This window comes from Strix uralensis, chromosome 1 (assembly GCF_047716275.1).
Source record: "Strix uralensis isolate ZFMK-TIS-50842 chromosome 1, bStrUra1, whole genome shotgun sequence".
Lineage (NCBI taxonomy): Eukaryota > Metazoa > Chordata > Aves > Strigiformes > Strigidae > Strix > Strix uralensis.
In genome coordinates this window covers 56,845,959-56,868,287 of record NC_133972.1, presented here as the reverse complement: position 1 = coordinate 56,868,287, position 22,329 = coordinate 56,845,959, and the positions used below count along the sequence as shown (strand labels likewise).

The window sequence follows — 22,329 nt, the reverse complement described above, 5'->3', positions numbered from 1 at the left end:
CAGCAAGATTGATCAGAGGTTTGAAAAACCTCATTTAGGAGGAAAAATTGAAAGACTGGAGAGGTTTTCTCCAGGAACAAAGCAACAATAATGGCCGTAAGTCATGCTGAAGGGAGTTCCAAAGAAGAAAATGTTGTTCTCCATGACCATTGTGGATGGGATAAGAAAGAGCAGACTTATATTGAAACTAGGGAAAATTAAGATTGGACATGAAAGTGTGAGGGGAGGTGGTGTCAAAAAAATACCCCAAACCACCATGTTTTGCTAATATCAGGGATAGCCTGAGTGGCTTAAGCAGTGATAGCATCTCCACTACTGCAAGTTGTAAAGAAGAGGTAAAACAAGCATATGCCAGGAATAGCTTAGATGCATAATTCTGCTCTTAGGCAAGAAACCAGATTGAATTCTGCGTGAGTTTTCTATTATTCTGTGATTTCTTTTGGTGGAGAGGATCTGCAGCTCTTTACTCTGGAAGCAGTTGTTGTTTTTCTCATTTCAACCAAAGACATTCATTGAGAAATGCTGACATTATAGGCTACAATGAACACATAATAGCTGTTTTATGGAATTTCTTTCTTTACAGGAAAAGATGTGTAACGGAAAAAATTGCATTATAACTTGCTAAACTTTTACATGTGTTACAGAACAAGCTCTAAGAGAGCAAGATTCAATGTACTTCCATTAATGCCAGGTGTTTCTAGCTCTTAAAAATTAAACCTAAATTTATGGGGAAAGGGGAGGCATTACTATTTATTTTGTTACAATGGTCATTTCAGGGTGGTTTTGGGTAGAAACATCTAACGGACAGGTGCATACTGACCAAAACCCACACGCAGAATTGATCAGAAGGGGTACCAGCCAGCTCTGTCCTGGAAGCTCTTTAGCAACACTAGTATGGCACTCTGCCCTAATGCTCAACAGGATTTGTTCGTTTGGGCGCAACACTTCCCTAATGAAGCTATACAGCTTTTGTACCAGAGCTGGCCTTCGGCCAATCGGCTTCCAGTTTGGCAGAGGAGCTTCAGTGTTTTTCAGTGTTCTTTTGCACTTGTCCATCAGAAGATAATTTGCAGCTTCTGTCCTAAATAATGATAGTACTGCCTCTTCCATCAAACCAGGTGTAAGTTACTGCATGATTTTAAAAGGTATTATTGAATAGTATTTCCCCCCATGGAAAAATTGAGGCCTGCTTGCACCCGTCTGTGGAGACATGCCCATTAGCTTCCAGGCAGTAGACGCTGGCCAAAATGCTAATAGGCAAAACTGGCATATAAAAGTATACATGAAGCCAAATTACAACAGCAAGCAAAAATACTAGGACTGCTTCTGACTTGAAAAAGGGAGGTTCCTATCTTGGGGATCTTCTATTGCTTCAGGACATGAATTAGTTCTGACATTTTTCACAGAGGAAACATGATTTTACAGGTCAACAAAGTGCTTCCAAAATCAAGCAAGCCATGCAACACTCTGCACAGCTCTGCAAAGCTCTGCATTTATTTTCATCTTGAATAATTTGATACTACAGCCCAATTGTCTACATTTAGTGGCTAGATATGGATATATTCACCTGAAAAAGAGCTACAGGAAATCACACCATTCCACTCTTACCCTTCTCTGCCAATATCCACAATTAAAAAACAGATACAGTCCCATCACTCTTAAGTAATACCCATCGTAAGTCATCAGTTGACAATATGATTCAACCTTGTCCTCAGTTGACTACTTTCACCAATGTTTGATAATGTCCAAAACTGATGCCTTAGACTAGATTTGTACTTGCAAGTTTTTTGCTGTCAAAGCTTGTCCTTACTCATGTCAACTATGGAAAACTATGTCAGTGTACCACTGAGCTCTTGGGGGGCTCACAACCACTGTTAAACTTCTGCAGCACACACAGGTCCTACTTAACCACTGATAAAGCACTCTGCTTTACACACCTGAAAGATTAAATATTTATTTGAACACTAAAAGCAGCTCAAAGGCTTATATTTACATAGCATTTAATTACTAGTGTTGTTAAATTTGACCAGAGGGACTTTCTAGGCTCCCAGCACAGCAAGTATTGTATAGCAACCTTAGAAAAGAACTCCCCTGCATGCTCTCATTCTACCCTAAAAGTTACCTTTTGTTCCTCCCCCTACAAAAGTTTGTCACTTCATATAACTTAGCCTTAAGGCTGATAGGAGAGGTAAAAGTCTTCACCCTAGAGGACACAGAAGAAGCCAGGGGCTGAAAGACGATAAGAAAAAGATTTTCAAACAATAAGTTTAAGTAAGCCATTAAAGAAAACCCGTTCATTCTAACTTATTGGAAACCTGAAAAAGCATCTTAAACAGTATCTGTTAGGAATGGCATCAGTACAGGGAAGCTGCTAGATGGGCCAGATGGCCTACAAAGGCCCCCTCGAGACCTGTTTTTTTGTGATCTTGCAATGGAGAGGAGCAAAGACCACATTAAGCAATCTCTAGGAGAGCTTCAAGAGCACCTGAGAAGCCTCTAATCTATCTTCCAGTTTATCTTGTTCTTCTCTTTGAGTAAGGAATGTTAATTAAAATATCTTAAGGAATTTGGACACAAATTATAAACCTTTATAATAGCCAGCCTCAGGCATCCACCTAAACCCAACATTTCACATTTTATGTTATGCTTTGCGTTTTTCACTGATTAAACTACTTTTCAGACTATGTTCCCATTTCAGCATGTATCTTATTTACTCTTATAATCACTAGCTGAAAGTGTCTGATTACCAGTCACATGCCTAGTAGTTTTACAATAGGGAAGCAGAACAGCCTCTTTATCCAATCTGACAAGAAAATTTAGGGGCTACACAGGAGAAAATACCATACATCATTTCAAGCATACAAAAAGGCTCACAGAAATTGCCTGTGCCACACCATGTATAGCAGAGGACCCCTCTGTTCTCTGCTAGTCCCCATGAGCAGGACTGCTGCTGGGAAGAAGCTTCCCCTGATGTGAAACACTACAGGGTCACTTACAGGGAACGGGGTTCTGACATGAATGATGCCCAGGAACTTTTCCCCAGGATACTGAAAAAAATTTTGGTCTATACACAGATGTTAGCTTTTCTATCTGGAATGATAAAATCAGTATTAGTCTGCTGGGATTTGAACATCCAGTTGCCAGGTAGCAGACAGTGGAAGTCATGTCCAGGTCCCTAAATAAGACAATGCTGAAAAGAAGCTGTGGCTACAAGGCTCATGAAGGGTCTCCATAATAAAAAATAAAAATTGTGGGAGAGAGATATTACTTCCATTTATCTTCCTTCCAAAATATTCCAACATGCAAAAAATATCCCTTATTTTTACTGAATATTACTGCTCATAAACTTTGGCAAACTGAGCATTTTCATCTTGTCTGAAAGGGAAAAATTTCTAGAAAGACTTCATGGAGAAAACAGCTTTTCCCTCTCCTTCCCTCCTCCTTTTCCCTGCAAAGAAATAATTACCTAGTACAAAGAACTAGTTACCGCAAACAATAATAAAAAATTCACTCTTTCTCCACCCATCCCCCCAAAAAACATAAAACATATCTTCCTGTTTCCTTTTCTTGTACAGGCAGAGATACAGATGCAATCTCTCCTCTCTGAAAAGGAAACGCCTTCTTTATCCCCCTCAGCAGCTTGACTAAGCAGATTAAAAGAAAAGACAAGTGCACACTGAAGCAGCATTAAAGCCACAACAAAAAACAGTAACTGCCAGTTCAACAGGAAAGGGAAGTAGCGTCCGCTGCAACTCCTTAGAAATTAAAATAGGTTGGAATAAAGCAAACATGCCAGGTACACTGTAGGTAGGTAACTTCCAGCACCTACAAGGATGAAAAGGATCCAGCACCATCCCCAACTTGTCTGTCTCCCTGAGCTCAGTGGTAAGATTGAGAGATGACAGCTTCTGAACAGCACGCTCTCACCCCCCCACTTTCATTCCTTCCCCATCCCAAAAGAACAGCAGCTCCTGGCTTCTTCCATCACACCTATAGGCAAGGTGAATTTAAACTGTGGCAACTGCCAGCCCTTGACAAAGTGCAATAAATCAAAGCAGGAACCCACTATTTATACTTGGGGATCAAAGGAAACTGTTCAGCCAATTAAAATATTCTACAAAGAAAAGCAAGCAAGAAAGGAAAAGAATAATGTGATCATACTGAGAAAGTGCATTTTTAAATGAGGAAGAGTCATTAATTTTTTTTCATAGGTAGGATTTTGAAACTGTATTTATGTAAGCTACTATTCTCATCCGAAACTACACATAACTAGACAAGCAGTTAAGAAAGAAAAAGCACAACTTTTCTTGATACTTCTCTTGCTAGCCAGCCACCCTGATCGCTTGGGAGATGTTCAACTGTACCTGCAAAATAACCAATAAGGTACTGCACAAAAGGATAAAAATATTTTGTTGCTCATGTTAGTTATTTGTCACAAGAGGAGACTAAGTATAAAAGACTTATAAAAGAAAAAAAAAGATGACATTGTGAAAAAACCACAAAAGAGAAAGAGTGCTGCATTATGGTGAGGAGTTCTTCTAAAAGGAAGACAAAACAATGCTCCAAAACTCATGTCCTCTGGCTTGTTTCCTCCAGAGCAGATGTGGGGACCCTGCACTTCTCATCAACAAGGAAACAGATGAATAGCAATAGCTCCTGTTAGAAATGCACTTAGCATGCACTGAAAAATAGTGGAAAAGAACTGATCAACCAATAGAGTATATAATAAATTTGCTTATCATTTAAATACTACCCATCATCTGTCACATACAATCTAACTATTTCCTCAAACTTCTTCAAACAAGGTGGTCTAGGAAAATTACAATGGTTCCTCGCAGTCTACAAACCTAAACACAATTGCCAGTTAAAGGCCACAGCAACCACTTCAAAAATGATCACCAGTTTGTGCATCAGCTTTAGCAGACTGAATATTTAGGAGGTGCTGAATAAATACAAGTTTGCTGAAGTGACAACTTAAATATCACAGGCCACATTTGAAAATACAGATTATCTATGAGTATTGGCTAAAAAACTTAACCGACTTGTAAGGACACACACAGAGAAAGTCTTGGTAAGGACATCAGCTTCATAAAGGTTATTTTTAGCTTTGTAATTCAGAAAAAGTACTTTATAAGTACAAAGAAGTCAGACTTAAGGTAGCAGTAAACCTGACTACTGATGGAAGTTGACATTGCTGCAACTTCAGCCAATGCTTTGAATGATACTTGGGAAAAAAAAATGTTAGGAAGAGGTAGAGCATTTAGGGTATTAACTGCATAAGCTGCTACATTGAGCTCCCGACAACACAACTCCCCAGTGATATGATCACCCTTCCTTTTTCTGCAACAAATCCAGCATTGCCTAAAAATATTTTACACCAGGGCTTGCAATAGTGTGCTTCCAGCAGCATTTGTAATGGCATCTTTGTTCAGTCTGCCAGAGGAAACCACTGGCAGTCTGCCTAATGCAGAACACATCTCTTACATGACATGAAACGATTCAGGACACATGAGAATTTCATCCATGACACAAGGTGGACTGTCACAGAAACTCAGTTAATAACTTGTTTTGCAGTATCTAAATATTCATTTTTTTTGCATTGAACACTCCAAGTTCGAGGCTAAAAAGCATGCTAGAAGTTCCAGAACACACATTATTAATTTTACAGGAATCCAGTGCATTAGCTTTACAAGTAATTTTATAACAATACAGCTGCACTGCAAATCACCCTCACATGCACTGTAAACAATGGAAATGTTTTACAGGGGAATAGAAGGCGAGAAGCATTGAGAATATCTGCTAACCTAGTGGGGCCAACTTTAAGGCTTTTATAAGCCTCCACAGTATGTCATGACTTCTCAAAAATCTTAACTCTTGGGAAACTGAAAAATCTCACCTTGCTTTTGAAGGCAGGCAGCAGTTTCAGAAACACTCAGCACAAACCAGTCCTGCCTTATCACCCCACTCGGTGGCTCATTCCTGCCCCCCGTGTCTCCCTCCCTTTCTGTGGGTGCAAGCCCTGAAGCGAATCACATTTAGGAGCAGATCCATTTTAGCTTTTAGCCGTGCTGAATTTACCTGCATTCGTGCCCCAATCCAGTTTACCTGGAGCTGCACAAACCATTCGCCCCAGCACCAAGGGATGAAGAGGCTATAAACCACATCTGCTTCTTTCAGCAACTGTACCGGCTTAAAAATGATTCATAAAATGATGGCCTCTATTTCCAGATAGAGAAAGAACTTCTCCCCGCTTCACCCTAAAGGCAAATACCATTTGGGAGACAATTAGGTCTTTCCCCCTCAATTTTACTAAGGCGTGACTCCAGATATTTCAGCACAAGGCTTAACATACTGGGAACTCCACTGATTCCAGGTGCTTCAGTAGTACAAACAATAGTAACTGGGGAAAAGTGCCTGGTCCTGGACCCAAAGCAAGCTACAGGGGATTTACTCTCAGCTTCACTGACAATTTGATTCAAACAGAAGAGAACTGAACTGAAAAATGTCTGGGCTACACAAGCGTATCAAAATCCCCTCTTCATTCTCAGCATGTACCACATGTCAATCCATATTTACAATGCATCAACACTGGCCAGGCACTTCAGAACTTCTCTGTAAATATCAAGTGCTGCAGCTCTCTGTCAAAGCAAACTTGCATACAAATGTAATCTGAAGTTTTGAGAGTTTTTGTAATAATTTTAAAAATCACACTAATGCGTGCAGCTCTTTGTCCCAGATACCAGTTACCTATGTACACTGGTTGTGAGTATGATACTGTCTTCAAACCAACGGATCCGTTCCACTAACTCAATAGCTGAGACCTACACTTTTGGATCCTGATGCAGAACAGACATTTGAAGCATCAGCACCCTCTCACCAATACGGAAATCATGTGTGATAACTCTTATTTACTGTATAATATAGACAACAAGGAGAAAGCTGCATAGCGAGGCATTTTCACTTACGTGGTTTATATAGAGACTCTTGCGTTTTTCTCTCACTGCAAAAACACAAAATATGATAGAAATATTACATGACTATTTTTCCCGATTAAGCTTCTTATATACCATTTATAACAAACAGAACAGGAGGCTATCTATGTGCAACATTATAATTGCTTTTGCACTAACCAAGTATATTTACAGATCAAACACAGAAGGAACATATATCTGTATGCATAAAGGCATTTATGCTCACTAGTGTGGTGATGGATTAAAATTCTCATACATTTGGGTACTTCACCAGGCATTGTCTGCATGGGAAAGTTAATATGCAGTAAGCTACAGCCCAAGTTAGCAATGGATTAGCCATCCTTCACCAGTTCTCTGTGTGGGTACTCCTGAGCCACCAATGCCTTCGTGCAAGGTACCTTGCTGCAAAGTGGCCTACACTACCTTGCAGGTATGAAAGCACCTAAATAGCTACACCACGGAGTTAGCAAATTCTTATCATAGCTTACTGTGCACTAACTCCCATAGAGGAGCCTTGAAACCATACATATTACACCACTGCCTTCTATAATGATCAGGTGCAAGCCTGAAACTATTACTCATGACGGATATAACAATGAAAACATATTACTTTGGTGAGTATGAACCAGTCACCGCAAGCAAGGGTTGCAAGTCAAAGCCACAATTAGCCAAAATATTCAGAAAGTAAACAGCAACAACAAGGGAGATAGATGCATAGAGTCTAATTGTCAGGTAAATTCTTACTACAGCTGATTAAATATATTCTGTTTAATTTTTTAAAGCACTTTCCCAATTAACTCACCCCATAGAGAGCCTGTGGAGCTCTGTTCCAGTGAAAATACCACAGCATTTAGGATACAAGTCTGGAGGCAACTAACACATAAATCAAACTGCAGGACTAAAATAACAATGGTTTCATGCTGTAGGTGATTAAATGCACTTTGGTGCACCATGATTTAAAAGCTATGCAACCCAATGCACTTAGCAAAATAAAAGTGTTCATAATGGTGGGATAGCCTGTCCATTCCCTGTTGGATGAGAAGCCATTATTTGTGATTTTTTTATAAGCAAGCAATCTCACATAAACAAGGCTGTATGTGTGAATACTGTGAAATAACTGTGTTTAATGCAGACATAAAATGAAAAGAAAATAAGAAAAAACTTTTAAAATCCTTACATAATTTTCCTCCCAGGGAGCAGAAAGGAGAATCACACACGACAGATGTTAGCCATGTCACTTAGTACATGCTCAGATCCACAATTATGGACATTGTAAACAGAATTAAACAGGAACAGCAGGAAAATTCTGATCGTCTAGTAAATAGTTAAACTGTTTGAAATCCTGCTAAAACACTGTACTACACTTAAGTTCCACATACTGCATTTATCACCAGCAAGGGACATAAGTAATCTAAAGGGAAACAACAAAATGAAGGTAGGTATTCACTTCTAAGAACAGCCAAAGTATTTGTCTAGTATTGCATGTTGCAATATACAGGCACTAAACAATTCTGATAAGCTGCATGTAAACCTAATAGAGTACATAACTGAAAATTAACACCTATTAACTGTGAAATTTTGAACACAGTTAAGTATGTAACAGTGTTTTAATCACAGTTATACCACATAAAAAGTTCTTATGGACAAAACCCTAAAGACAGCCTGCACATACACTCCAAATTCCATTTTAATCACCTTTTTTCCCCACCTTAGTTTTTCTCTTCTGTATTCTCCCTTGTATCCATTATTCAATTCCCCATGAACGTACAATCATCTATTTACCAAAGCAAGAATATCATTCACAGCTCATTCCCATTTACTATTTCCAATCTCCAGAAGAATATATTAATGTATTTATATACACACCCCTCACTTCTCCCTGCTCAAGCAATGCTTGTGCTGTACATTTCTTCTAAGCACTATGTTGACCTCCTTTCCCCATATAACAGAAATTCGGTTAGCCTGGATTCTCCGGTGAGGGACTACAAGGCACCAGCTGTGCTTTTGTGCTTCTGGCCCACTCTGCCGTAGCGTAAGGCTCAACTCTTTCCAGAACATATGCCAATGGGGAATTGGGCAGAGCAGAAACCCATTTTGCCACAACCGCTCTCTTTTGTGATCACAACCCTCCCTTTTAGCAAGGAAAAGACAATTACTGCACAAGGCAAAAGGCCACTTCTGCCAAGCTAAAATTACTATAAAAAGGCAATCCCATCACTTGGCTTCAGTCAGTTTAAAGATGCGTTGCACTGCTCACACAGCACAGTATGGTCTTCAGCAGACCAGACTGCAGTGTTATAATAACTGTCATTTTGTAGCATAAACTCCTAACTGCAACTCCAGGCTTTTGGCTTTCAAGCGTGGTGGTTTGATGAAATGAAGCTGAAGAAATTTAGAGTCAGTTTAAACAATTCAACTTCTACTTACTTTCTAACAATTTAAAACTTGAAAGCTGGAATGGAACTGCTGCCAAATTGTCTTAGTTTTCCTCATTTGAAGGTCAATGACCTGTTCCTATTTCTGCAGGCACTTTCAACTGTTACTGTTGAACTTTCGCAATAGTAGGAAAATCTGTATGTGTGCGTATTTACGTATGTATGTATTTTTCATTGAGCTGTAACAGAAACTTACTTTGTGCAATTTCTATAGACTATCTTAATGTTAACCCGTATCAGGATTGAAGACAAAATCCTTGAGGATTACATCAATAGAAATATCTCACATTATTAACATATTTGTTAATAATTTCTTTTTGTTTTATCCGAGACAGGAGACTGGTCCTAGTTAACATTAAAGATTAAGTGCAGCTTACTTCACTTCTATCCACTATATAAATACAATTTCAAAATCCTCTTTGTCTGAAGCCCATCCTTGCACTGATACTGCAAAATTTAGCCAGTACGTTGAATGTGTACAGCCTAACGTAAGTTAGGAGAGGTGGACAGCTGTAAACCACCTACAGAAAAGATCATTTACCAGCACCCTGAACTAGCAACCATTGCCCTCTTGCTATTATAAGGAAAGGAAGTTACATTATTGGAGGTTTGGAAACCCTGGCTTAACCACAACCACACACTAAATAGTGCATGGCTTTTCAGTCACCTAGACCACCCTGCTTAGAGGCCAAACTCAGCAAAGAAGGGAGAACTTGCATAAAGCATTCACAGAAGTTAAAGACACAAAAGGTGATATTCTTTAATAGGTCCCTAAACAGGGAGAACTACTCACATAAGATTCAGCACCTAGAAAATTCCCACAGAGTTGGAAACATTTAGAAAAACTACTTTAGTTAGGAATTGAATTAAGATTTATTGTGTCTTCAATTTCTCTACAGATTCATTGAACTCTCAGGTAATTAAGGATGCATTCAGACTACTAAGAGGGACAGGGCAGATTTAGATGCTTAGCATGGCATCCAAGCTTCACAGAACAATGGGAAATTCAGATCACATAATATCTAGAGATGCCATGTCCTGTCTTAGTATATTTGGGGTAATCAGCTTGTTCCTCTTCACTCACATGTTGATCACAAGCAACTCAAGCACAGCGCCTATGTCAAGACAGTACTACAAGATTACCAGTGAGGCTGAAAGAGTACAGGGCTACTAGAAAGTCAAACATGGAACTGCCTGAAGGTAACACTGCCAAGTCACTCTAGCACGTAATGATGGACTTGGCCATTTCCCGCTGTACAAACATGTGATGTACACTCAAGAGTCACAGCCAGATCCTAGATGAAACCTTGAGTCCTGGTGACTCTCAACTCTCCAGTATGCGTATTTTAAATGTCTGTGGGTCTTATCTACAGAAATATTTTCACTTGCAGTCAACAGGAAGGTTTGCCAGACCAATACTATACGAGTAATGGAGAGAGGTAGTTCCATGCCCAAGTTAGGCATTTTCAACATTGTCAGCTCAGCTCTCCCCTTCTACATTGTCTTAAGAAGTCTTGGGAGTCCTCTAGATTCCACAGCAGGCTGTCAGAATACAAGCCTACACACCATAAAAAAACCCTTACATTTTCCCTTTAACAAGCCTTTTAATGCATTTTGGTGTTAGGCAACATCCTTGAATGTTGTCATAACTCCTACAGCTCACTTGGTTCCACAACGGGCCCAAAGTACAGCCAAGCAAAATGCTTACTCCTGTAAGCTGTCCCACCAGAACAGGTTGGTTCTTGGCAATACATCAGTAGACAAATGTTTGCAGAATCTTTCTTCTTTTGTACAAGCAAAATAGCCTTTGGATTTTTTCCACCATGATTGAGGATAGCTGAACAGATCTTACACTCCTGTTGACACTGTTTCTATATAGTTTCACTAAATTAATTGTTCTCACTCAAAAATACGTTCTTCATATTATTTAAACTAGAACAAAGTTTCATAGACCAACTCTAGCATGGGTGCAAACTGTCATTTTAAAAATGCTTACAGTTAACTCCATACTGCAATAAATTAACCACTATTGCTCCAAGTAAGAACAATCATCAGGTCTGGTCAAAATTTTAGTTGTTGAATTTGGAATTTTTTTTGTCCTTTCTTTCAACAAGCTGTAACAAGAAACAAGTAGCATCCATATGGGATTATACAGTCTCAAAATACAATAAATGCACTATAAAATAGACATCAATCTTCATAATACAGTGTGCTATGGAAATATTATCATATTCATTTTACAGACTACCAAACCAGATTAGATTGGTAATTCACATCCAAAACCACATAATAAAGCATTGACAGAACCAGGGCTGAATTCAGAAGGATAATCTGAAGGGCAAAAGAGGTACTCACATAATCAGCTCTTCAATTAGGGCCTAAATGTATATCCTCTTTGTTCTACTCATGCTCAAAAATTAGCAAAAAATATACAGTAAGAGAAAACTACATCATTTTTAAGTGATGTGTTTGACACTGCAATTTACTATGTAAATCAAAAATGGCATTTATAGGCAGCAGAAAGAAGGACAAAGAATTCATACTGAACAGTCAGAATTACAATGTAGAAACTGCTTTGAAAGTCTTGGTAGAAAATAATGTGTTTTGCACCGATCATTCATCTGATTCTAAAACAACATGTCATACATGTCCAACAGGGAATGAAAGAGACAGAATACATGGCTTCTATTCTACTAACTCTATCAAGAGGCTTGCTTAACAGATTTAATTCCAGAGGGATTTTTTTCTATGAATTAAAAAAAATACTCCAGACAAATATATGATTATATCAAATCCATAATGAGAGAAGAAGACAGAATGTTTGGGTGGGATGGGGGTTGTTTTGTTGTTAAAATATAGTATCTGAGCTCATTTACAGTATCAGCTATATCAGAGGAAACTCTGGACTGTCATCTTATCTGGCATTTATGTAAACTGGCATTTTCTCAAGAAAACACTGTCCACACATTTCCCAGAAGCTTGGCCTAATACTCAGAGTTAAAAAAACCCCAACAGTTACACAGAAAATTTTGGATTTAAATATAATTATATTAAGCATTTTCCATATTTGTAGTTCTGATACAATGACTACTTGTAACTTACAATTTCAGGACGTGACAGGACTCAAACATGTACCTTCTCCTACTGTCTGACAAAATCATTACCTAAAGGTGCAACTTCCTTCAACTCTAACATGATGCCTATAAAATCCTCTTTTTTTGGGAGGGGAATTATGTGTTAAAAGACTATCACATGCATTCTAACAAAGGGTTTAGAGATAACTGCAATAGCAAATATTGTAATAAATTCAGTAACCTACCATCTGTTTGTGATTTACTGAGAAATATCGTACTGGCCCGTGGATGATCTGATGGGTTGAATTCCATGTTCAAATCTGGAAAGAAAGAAAGAAAGAAAGAATAGCATAAAAACATTTATGATTATCCAATGGTATACACAGATTCTCTCATTCTTTTTAATAAGACCAAGTTTACACACTTAAGCAGTTATTGTAAAAATCCATCTTGAGGCCCACTTTTTTACCCTTCTTCACACAAGTGGCTCTTTTTGGCATGCAAATCATTTGCATCAATACAGCTTTGGGATTAGACTTCAGTTCTAAGGGCTGCTTTTGGATTAAAACAGATAAAGCAGTCTGAGAAGTTTGTACACAAGAAGTCAGGAATTATCCATTTGCCATCAGTTTCTTCCCACCATGCCCCAAAGCCATTGCTAAGCACAGAAAAACAGTTTGTTATATGTAAATATAGAAGAATTAACTTTTATAAAATAAATACACAGCCCTCTGTAGATAGACAGGTTTCCAGGATTAGATGTGATTAAAATAAGTAGTTATTGCAGCTGAACATAAACAAGTTAAATCTAGGCCAGAGTGTTTAAAACAGTCAAGATTACAAAAGCTTGGAACTTTCCTGATACTTCACAGATTAGCATATTTCTTGCTGTCACAACTTCTTGGAAAAAACCCAACAAACAAACCAGTCCCAAAAAACATTTACCAGGTTAAAGATTTGAATCTATCACAATTTATACAAATATCTATGAATGCTATTTTCTCTTTCAAGGTTAAAATCCATTGAATTTACTTGTTCCCAAATTCCACTCCACTACCAATTTGTCAGAACTCTTATATGCCTGCATCCACTTGAAAGCATGCTACGAAAAATAGCACATCATTTTTTTCCATTTTCTTCCTCTCCCAGTGTGGCTCTCTCAACCTTAGTTCTCTTACATTCTCTTGATCTCTAGATATATACATTCTCTTGAATTTGACACAGCCATTTATGCAAGACTACATTTGAGCACTGATATGTTTGTCTTCTGTGATTATCCCGGGCTTTCTACATTCTCTCACTCCCCTTTCATATCTCTGTGAAAGCTCAGCACAACTGGAAATTAAGCCTCACGTCTTACGAAAACATAACAAAGTCTTTCTGCCCAGGGGTCAAGTTCTCCTGTTTACAGCTCTCCCTGTTCCTTCACCATTCATCACCATACTCTCTTCTCCGTTTTCCTTTTATTTACTAATTTACTAGATCTTCCACTTCCCTGCTTTTTTCTCCTGACCACACACCTCTCTACAAATGTACTTTCTATTTGATTTTTCCCCTTTACGGTCTCTCGGTTTCCTTTTCATCTCCCTGCATTCTGCAGCCATGAGATGAACAGCCTGACATACTGCTGCTACCTGGACACAGCTTCTGGAATAAACATGATCTTTCTCACAAGGAAGAACCCAGAAACACAGAAGAGCAATTCCTCAGTTGGAAAGGGGGCTTATTATTATCAAAACCACAAAGGAAATCTAGAGATTTCAAGGGAAAGTCATTTTGATTCTCCCAGAAACTACCATTTGCAGTCAAGTTTGGAGAAGATTCTAGGAATGTCATCTTACTACTAGGAGTTCTGACTTGAAAGGGCTGTGAATTAGAAAGAACGTTTTCCTGTTACTTTCTGCATCTTATTTATACATAGAGAAGAAGGAAAAAAAATAATCCATTGAGATAGACAGTGCTGGTAAAGATTGTTTTCCATTTCAGGATAGTTTTTGCATTAAGCTGAATTCAAGATGCAATTTGTTAAGTAAGGAGAATCAGCATTTTAAAATGACAAAATGCATTGCCTTTTATCATTCTCTTCATCTTTTATCAAACAGCACAACAGCACCATAAACAAAAAATGCCTTTTTTTTTCAAACCACTACAGATAATTTTTCTACAAGCCTTTTAAAGTACAGCAATGCCAATTCAGTCAACAAAATATGCAATATGAAACTGAACTCAACTTACAAAACACTGCCCCTAAACAGACAAGCATTCCTTTATTTTGTGCCTAGAAAATTATCTGCTCAGGGAGTAGTAACAACCCGGTAGAGGCTTACAGTCTGCTTACATGACCGAAAAGAAAGGAAAACCAATTGCCTTATCTTGCAGTCAAGTTGCAGCTATTTAAGATTTCTGTGTTATAAAAGGCTATTATGCGGAAGCAGTAAACCAACAGAGGGCTTAAAAGTCCTTCTGAAAAAAACATGGAGTACCAAAAAGCACTGGCTCTAGGATAAACTGTTATTCTTCTGTCAGGAGGTGAAAGAAGGCCAGCAACATCCAACCTCAGCAGCTGCAGAGACCAGACCTGGGATTCTGAACCATCTGGTCAGATGCAGCTACCCACTGCCAGGCAGTGGCCGTGGCTCCTTCCCACCGCTAAACCCCACAAAGCACCACGTGTCCTCTTCTCTCCACATCCCTTCTCTCACATCCTCCCCAGCAACAGCAGCCATCAAACACATCCATCTGTCTTTCTCAAATTGCCGGCACAAAAATCAAAAGAGGAGAACATGGGTATGGGGAGCGGCAAAGCCTGCCAGGGCAGGTTACCCAGCACAAGGTGTCAAGAAGATGACAAGTGCTGCTGAAAGAGGCTGGCTCCCCACCTTCCTTTGAGGAACAGCACAGGACTTGTGGTCTTGAAGGCAGAAGAAATTGCTGTTTGGCATGTACTTGCAACTTGATCACTCCCAGCTCCTCCGGGGAAAAGCATTAGGCAAATCAGAGCATCCCACAGGCCACCTGTGGGACCACACCACTCCAGGCCACCACTCCTGGCATACCGGAGCATTAGAATGGATGAAGTTTCACAACACACAAGTAAGATTTCAGTCTCTTGTTGATCTTAGATGTCTTAAATTTATTGTACAACTTGAAAACAAATGCCTTTTTGAATATGGTAACAAATTCTTACAAATCTGTCACTAGAAACCGTGTTACAGAAGAAAGAAATCAAATGATATACAAATATCTGAAGCTAGTAACTCATCACCAAAGGGCATTATCCATCAAAGATTACACCCATCCTTAAGAAAATAATATATTCATACTGCTTTAGTGTTACCAGTAGTTCTTTCTAGTATTTGAAAAGTATCATGAAAACCAGCCATAATATGAAAGGTTTGCCCATTTTTTAATGGAATAGTCAAAGATAAAGAGAGATTTAAACTCATACAAGCAATACTCTACTATTCATAAGAGAGGAAAACAAGAGCCAGAATTCCAATTATTGAAATCTGCACAAAAAAATTCTCCATTGCTAGCAGTCAGCTCTGTGAGTCATCACTGCCTTACAAAGGAAAGATTTAAAGTGGGTACTTCTTACAACAGCTACCTTGCACTCCAAAATCAGCTTTCAAAAAAAGTCACTGTCTCATAGACAGTCCAAATCAAAAATCTTTCACTGTAGATGTTCCTTCTAGTTAAACAGATGTGGAATATTTTCCTACACCTTTTCACAGTTCAAAGATCACATTTTCTTTTTTCTCGGTACTAAAGGACTGTTAAGTTATGCAAAATATAACTCCCATCCTGTAAACACCTAAACAATGTGAAATCCCTTGAAAATTTCAGGGTTTTTTTGTCTTCTCAATATTAGGAACCAAAGGTGGGTGTCTATAAATACATGTATACATACATATATCTATATCTATATAGATATTTAAATCAAATCTGATTTTTTGTTAGCCAAAGCAAAGTCAGCCACAGGTACACTTCAGCTAAGAGATCGGATGTCTAACAGAATTCACACAATTTTAGAGGACTTGGGAAAGACCAGAGTTACAAATGCATGCAAATATACTTAAGATTGCATTCTCTTTCTTGCTTAGCAGCATGCCAAAATGACAGTTATTATAATGGGCATTCTGTTTTATCATGTCAAAATAAATTAATTCTCTCTCCAAGACAAAAAAAAAAAAAAGTAGATTTTGCATATAACTTAATCCGGTACACAACTGTGCTGAAGTTTAAGACAACCACCAGAAGACCACAATGAGATTCACCCTGTACACTGTGAGAAACATAGCTCCTAAATCCACGGTAGCTGCATTCAAATATGGCTGTTAAAAGAAGCAAACTGTAAAATAGTTCAGGTTCAGACTTGGGCTAAAGCCCAGGCAAGATTTTAAATCTCAAAACAACATCTTAAAAAGCATTATTGAGACCAAAAATTCTGAATACAGCCTCAGTTTGCACTTTTTAAAATTATAAGAATAAAGTTCAGATGAGTGTAGGAGAGAGCTACAAGAATGACTGGAGGACTGCAGAAAATACCTTCAAATGACAGTCTGATTCAAACCGTTCAGCTGATGAAAAAGCAAAACTAGGAGGTGTCTGTAGTTCACATGTACCTTCACAGGGGGAGAAGAGTGATACTAAAAGCTCTAATCTAGCACACAACATAACAAAAGCAGTGGAAAATGAAAGCTGAAAGATCTTAATTATGACCTTGGATGAAAAAAAAAAAAAAAAAAAGAGAGGATAATTAGACACCAAAGCTCCACACCCAAGAAGCGTGCACTCAACTTAGTTTGATGTTTTCCCTTTCTAGAATATTGCTTCAGCCAAACATCTTTGGGCTTCAGTCCAGCATGAGTATTTAGGTTCAATTTAAGAATAACTCCACACAAGTTACTGGCTTATGATTCATATGCAGGTCAGATGATCCCAGGAGCCTCTAGCCTAAGTTCTATGAAATCTTCAGAAATAGCAATATTTAAATTATTAAGCACAAAACCTCAGCAAATCCCAGTGGCACATTCACAAACTTTCTAAAACTGCACCAAACTCTGCTGCAATTCCTCAGAAAGAGCTACACTTTCAGACTTGTGGTCAGAATACATTATGCAAGATAAAAACAGAAAAGAATGAGACTAAATCATTCATGGCAAAATTTTAACAAAAAAAATAAGTTCTTCAACTCATGAGTTTATTGAGATAGAAACTGGCACCACAAGAGGATAAAGGATGGGTGCTGTAGCAACTTACTTCTGAGTAACATGCATCAAAGCTTCTCCTGACACAAACAGGAAAAAGCAACACAGTCGCTGCTTTTGTAACAGTTCATGTGGGCTGCAGCACAGGGAGAAAGGTCTGAAAATGTGTTTATTCTATCAGAAAAATAAGATGTTATTTCCTTCCTTTTGAACAATGAAAGTTGGGTAAGTTTGCACTGCCAAAGCTCTGATGCTGATTCAATAACAGATGAAAATCTACACTGAGTAAAACTCTTGGTTTAGACTTAAACAGCTCTGAAATAATCTGGTGAAACTACTTTCCTTCCTTCCTTTCACCCCTGGGGCCACAGGCTATCACTGCCACTGCACAACCACCACTACCATTAAGGAAAGAGACAGTGTCACATATTAGGTTAATGACCTATTACATGCTTAAAAATTAAATCAATCCACATTTCTTCATCCCAGAAGATTATTTTCTTTTTTAGTTATTTAAAGGGACTTCAGGTAAGAAAAGAACAGACCCATCCAGGACATGCCAGAGAGGAAACTGCAGCTGACTGGGCACTACACAAATTACTTAACTTCTTTGCCCTCTTTTCTCCACCCACAACCTGGCATTACAGAGCACCTGCCTGGTATGGCCTGGTGGTTGCAAAACAACAAAAATACTACAAAGGTACTTATCAAGAAATTAAAAGAATGCAAGCAACAAGCAATGTTTAAGCCCTACACATTTCCAGGAAGCGTGTGGAAAGGGAAGAGAAAACAATCACCACGGGGGCAGAGGGAAAGGGAAGCACAGGTGACCTGCGGGAAGGGGAAGGCTTTCACAGAGATGTCAAGGGCAGGGCTTTCAGTGTGCCCTGACACGCGTAGGGAACAGCACGGCTGTGCCTCCCTCATCACCTCCATGGTACCAGCAGGACCTGAGATGTTATTTCTCCAGCTGGCAGAAAAAGTGAAGTTGTTGCTCCAGCTTTCAGCGTATCAGCCCCCACAAATGAGCTGATGTCATCTGTGGGAAGAGAAACAAAACTAGTATTCTCCAGGCACAAACCAGGAGAGAAGTTTCCCCAACACTGAACCTAGAAAAAACTGCTGAAATAAATTTCAAAAGTCTCATTACACCTTATGCCTTTCTCTTTTACTCTGGTTGGGCTGCTCCCTTCTATTAACAGCAATTAGCCATTTAAATGTACAGTAATGAAAATATTCCCTTAATCATTATTATGTTATTACAATTTCCTCAGGAGTTGGTAAGAGCTAAACGGATACATCAGCTAAGAGGATCTCCCTCATCTGCCTCTTGCCAAATGAGGCAAAAAAACAAACATTAAAGAGAGCAAAGGAACGAGACTGAAGAAAGCAACCTCTCACCATCGTTATCCATTTTCTCAGACTTTATTTTAAATCACCACAATTTATGCAAAGGAGTCATGATACAATCTTACATTTGGAAAACCACATGAGTGAATCTAGTACTAAAGTTTCCATTTGAGAATTTCGTCTCAAATGTTTCAAAAAATGTGGGATGCGCCAAGCTCTGGGACTAAAATAATTTGGGATGAATAAATAAAGCACTGGGATGCTTTATGTTCAGAACTTTTTATAGCTTTCAAGCCAAAATAAGACTGAATTGTATAGGCTGATTTCACTAGGTAATAACAATAACTGCATCTGCTTTTACACTAAAGTTTCCAAGATGGGTGATCCACTACTAGAAGTTTCAGCTCATGCTATTCAAACCTCACACAATCACAGCATGAAGGTCTATCATTATCAGACCACAAGATTTATCTTTCCTTTTACAGTACTTCACGTTGAGCATAAGCAGCAACTAACCTACCCCAAATGAAAATGCCTCTCAGCTGTGTTACTGCCTGCAGTATTCTTGTAAGAACAAATGTTAATGATGATGTTCCAGTACACTTTAACAGCAATTATGAAAAGAAAAGAAAGTTGGAAATTGGAAGGCTTTCAAGAGGCAATTGGCTGGAAGGGTAAACTCCTTCAGGTTTGGCTAGGTTACTGGAAACATTTGGATGTGATCTTTGCTACCCTGGAGCTACGGTATTCTCTGCATACCATTCCAAGCAAATGACAGGCACGACATTTCTCAGCAAGCTCCAATTACACAATGACTCTGTTCCAGGCTCTGCTCTGATCTCAGTCTTTGAGGGAGACGCACAGATAGTTCATCAATAAAAGGAGCCCTCTGTGGCAAATAATGCTCATTTCTGTACAGTTATTGCTGACCAGTCAGCCAAGTTACAACACAGAGCAGTTCTCACAGACACAGCTATATTTATTTTCTTTTCTAGAAGGAAAATCACATATATAACTTTTCACAGAAGAAGGCTGAACAAGGTCTGGATCCAGGAGTTTTAGTTTTGTATCATTTTTCAGAATTTGTGTTCCCTTTCACAGCAATCTCTCCCAACTAGACGCATCTCATAAATCATCTAACATTACATGATACGTCTTTTTTTAACGTCTCCTTATACTAATTGATGTATTTTCTGTTCTAAATATAACTTTTCCCTCTCAAGTTCATCTCATGGATGTTTTTCAGATATTCCCATACTGCATTTATTAGTTTTTGCTTTAACTGTAACCAAAATTAAAAGTTTTATTGACATGTAAGATAGCAGAAGATAAGGAAAAAAAAACCCAAACAACCACAAACACCTATCCATTCCACCCCCCTCAGGAAAACCAAGAGGACAAAGCAAATTCTCCACATTACATGAAGAATTCATCATGGACTTAGAGAGCAAGAATTCTGTGCTACTATTAATTCAGGAGCATCCCCACCCTTGAACAGAATTGTTCACTGTAAAAAGTGCCTAATACAAAATAGATGGCTATGCATATATATACATATTTACATCATACTCAAATACTGCTTCCCTGGCTTTTGAGCATAACAAAGCATGATTCTTCATTACAGTACCCTAAAACACCTGAAGTGTAAATAAAATAAAATACAATAATGGAATGCACAACATCGTCTACTCTAAAAGCCAGTTCTTTACATCAAAGTATCTTGACATGAAAAATGTCACCTTCCCTTCACTTATCTGAATCTAAGGCCAGCAAAGAAGAGCAACGTCTCAAAGATGGTACCCTTAAGATTTTCCAGTTTCCTGTTAAAATCAGCAAGAGTGATGACAAGCATGTGCATGAGCGTGTGTTCCTTCCCTCCTGCCAGTGAGTTCAAGACATGCTACAGCACAAGGGATGCTGATAAATATTCAGTTGAAAACTTGTCCTCCCAGAAAGCCCCCAGCCAATGTTTTAAAGAGAATTATTTTTTATGAAGCACCCAACAGAATCTAGCCCAAGAATTACAACTAGACCCAAACCTTGTTCGTATGCAGGATATCCAGGGATATCAAGCAGGCATGTGCCAGAATACAGACAAACTGACTCCAGAGATGAGGGATAACATGCCCTGTAATATTACTGGTTTTCATGGACAAAAATTCATTCTAATCCACCATTTTCATTATGCTGAGAGTATAACCAGACTTTTAGAATGAAAAATTACATTGGGACAGCATGTGGAGCCCAGCAAATCCATCACTTAAGAGCCCACACTGCTTCTGACTCCTTGGCATTGAGTAGGAAGCAGGTTTCAGCCCAGCAGATTCAGGCAGCCAGAGCAAAACCCAGCAGACCCAGCAGCCTCCCTCAGAGGTTTCAGGTCTGCAACCAACCACCTGCCTCATCTCAGCCAGATGAACACACTGTCAGGGAAACAAAGCTGAAGCCAGATGAAGGTGGTCTAATGCTTCGCACCAAAAGGAAAGTAAGTACATGTGACATTTCAGTTCTGCTACTGGAATACAAAGATGGGGCAAGGCTTGCCATCTTTCAGAAGCACAGTCTGCTCTGAATATTATAAGTAATATAAACAATAATACGAAGATATTATTCCCACAAAATCTTCTTTTTCAGTAATCACATGTGATATGGTTACCTTTAGGTAATGCAAGATGGAGAGAACTACAGTGCACACTTTACAAGAACTACAGTGCACACTTTACAATAGAGTATCTTGCTCTGCACTTCTGCACTTTGCTGTGCATCTCCCATCACTGCTCATTTTCTCACTGCCAACCTTTCCATTTTGTTATTAAACACCACTTTTTGGCACTTGAGAACACGGAACTCAAGTTTCCCAGTTCCACCTTCTCTCTTAACAACCTTCCTCCATTAAATGACACAGAGCCAGCTAATGCATACTAGGTGTGATCGTATCGGCACGCATCCCTTCAGAAACACGGGCTGGTGTCTCTCCACTCCAAGTGCATTTCTATGTAAGGTGGCAGAATGTCACCACCTAGACTGCTTTGCCACCTGTTTCCAGTGGATTTTATTAACACCCTAACTACTGCCTCCTTTTGTCAATGTCACTCGTGCCCCACTTACGGCACGTGTAACAACAAAAGGAACAAAGGTGCTGTCCTATTAATCTCAAACTGAAATTTATACATTTCTCTAATACCCCAGTGACACTGAGCACCATGAATGCTTTTTCCCTAATGCATTTTTACTTATCACATACACCACTTTAAAATGAATTTACTTTGCCCTACTAGAGCCAAAGGTA

General features: G+C 38.8%; 1 protein-coding gene across 2 annotated transcripts in view; it reads right to left on the bottom strand.

The window, feature by feature from the left end:
- The window catches only part of CCNY (cyclin Y), a 130,382-nt gene that overhangs the window by 39,341 nt on the left and 68,712 nt on the right, over positions 1 to 22,329 (bottom strand). Inside the window, exons 2-3 of one of the 2 annotated variants that reach the window (XM_074867782.1) lie at positions 12,726 to 12,800; positions 6,966 to 7,000 (exon numbers count right to left, since the gene is read on the bottom strand). In XM_074867782.1, the coding sequence (XP_074723883.1) occupies positions 6,966 to 7,000; positions 12,726 to 12,800 (110 nt within the window). The remainder of the gene's footprint in view (positions 1 to 6,965; positions 7,001 to 12,725; positions 12,801 to 22,329) is intronic. The other variant, XM_074867792.1, reaches the window with a different exon arrangement.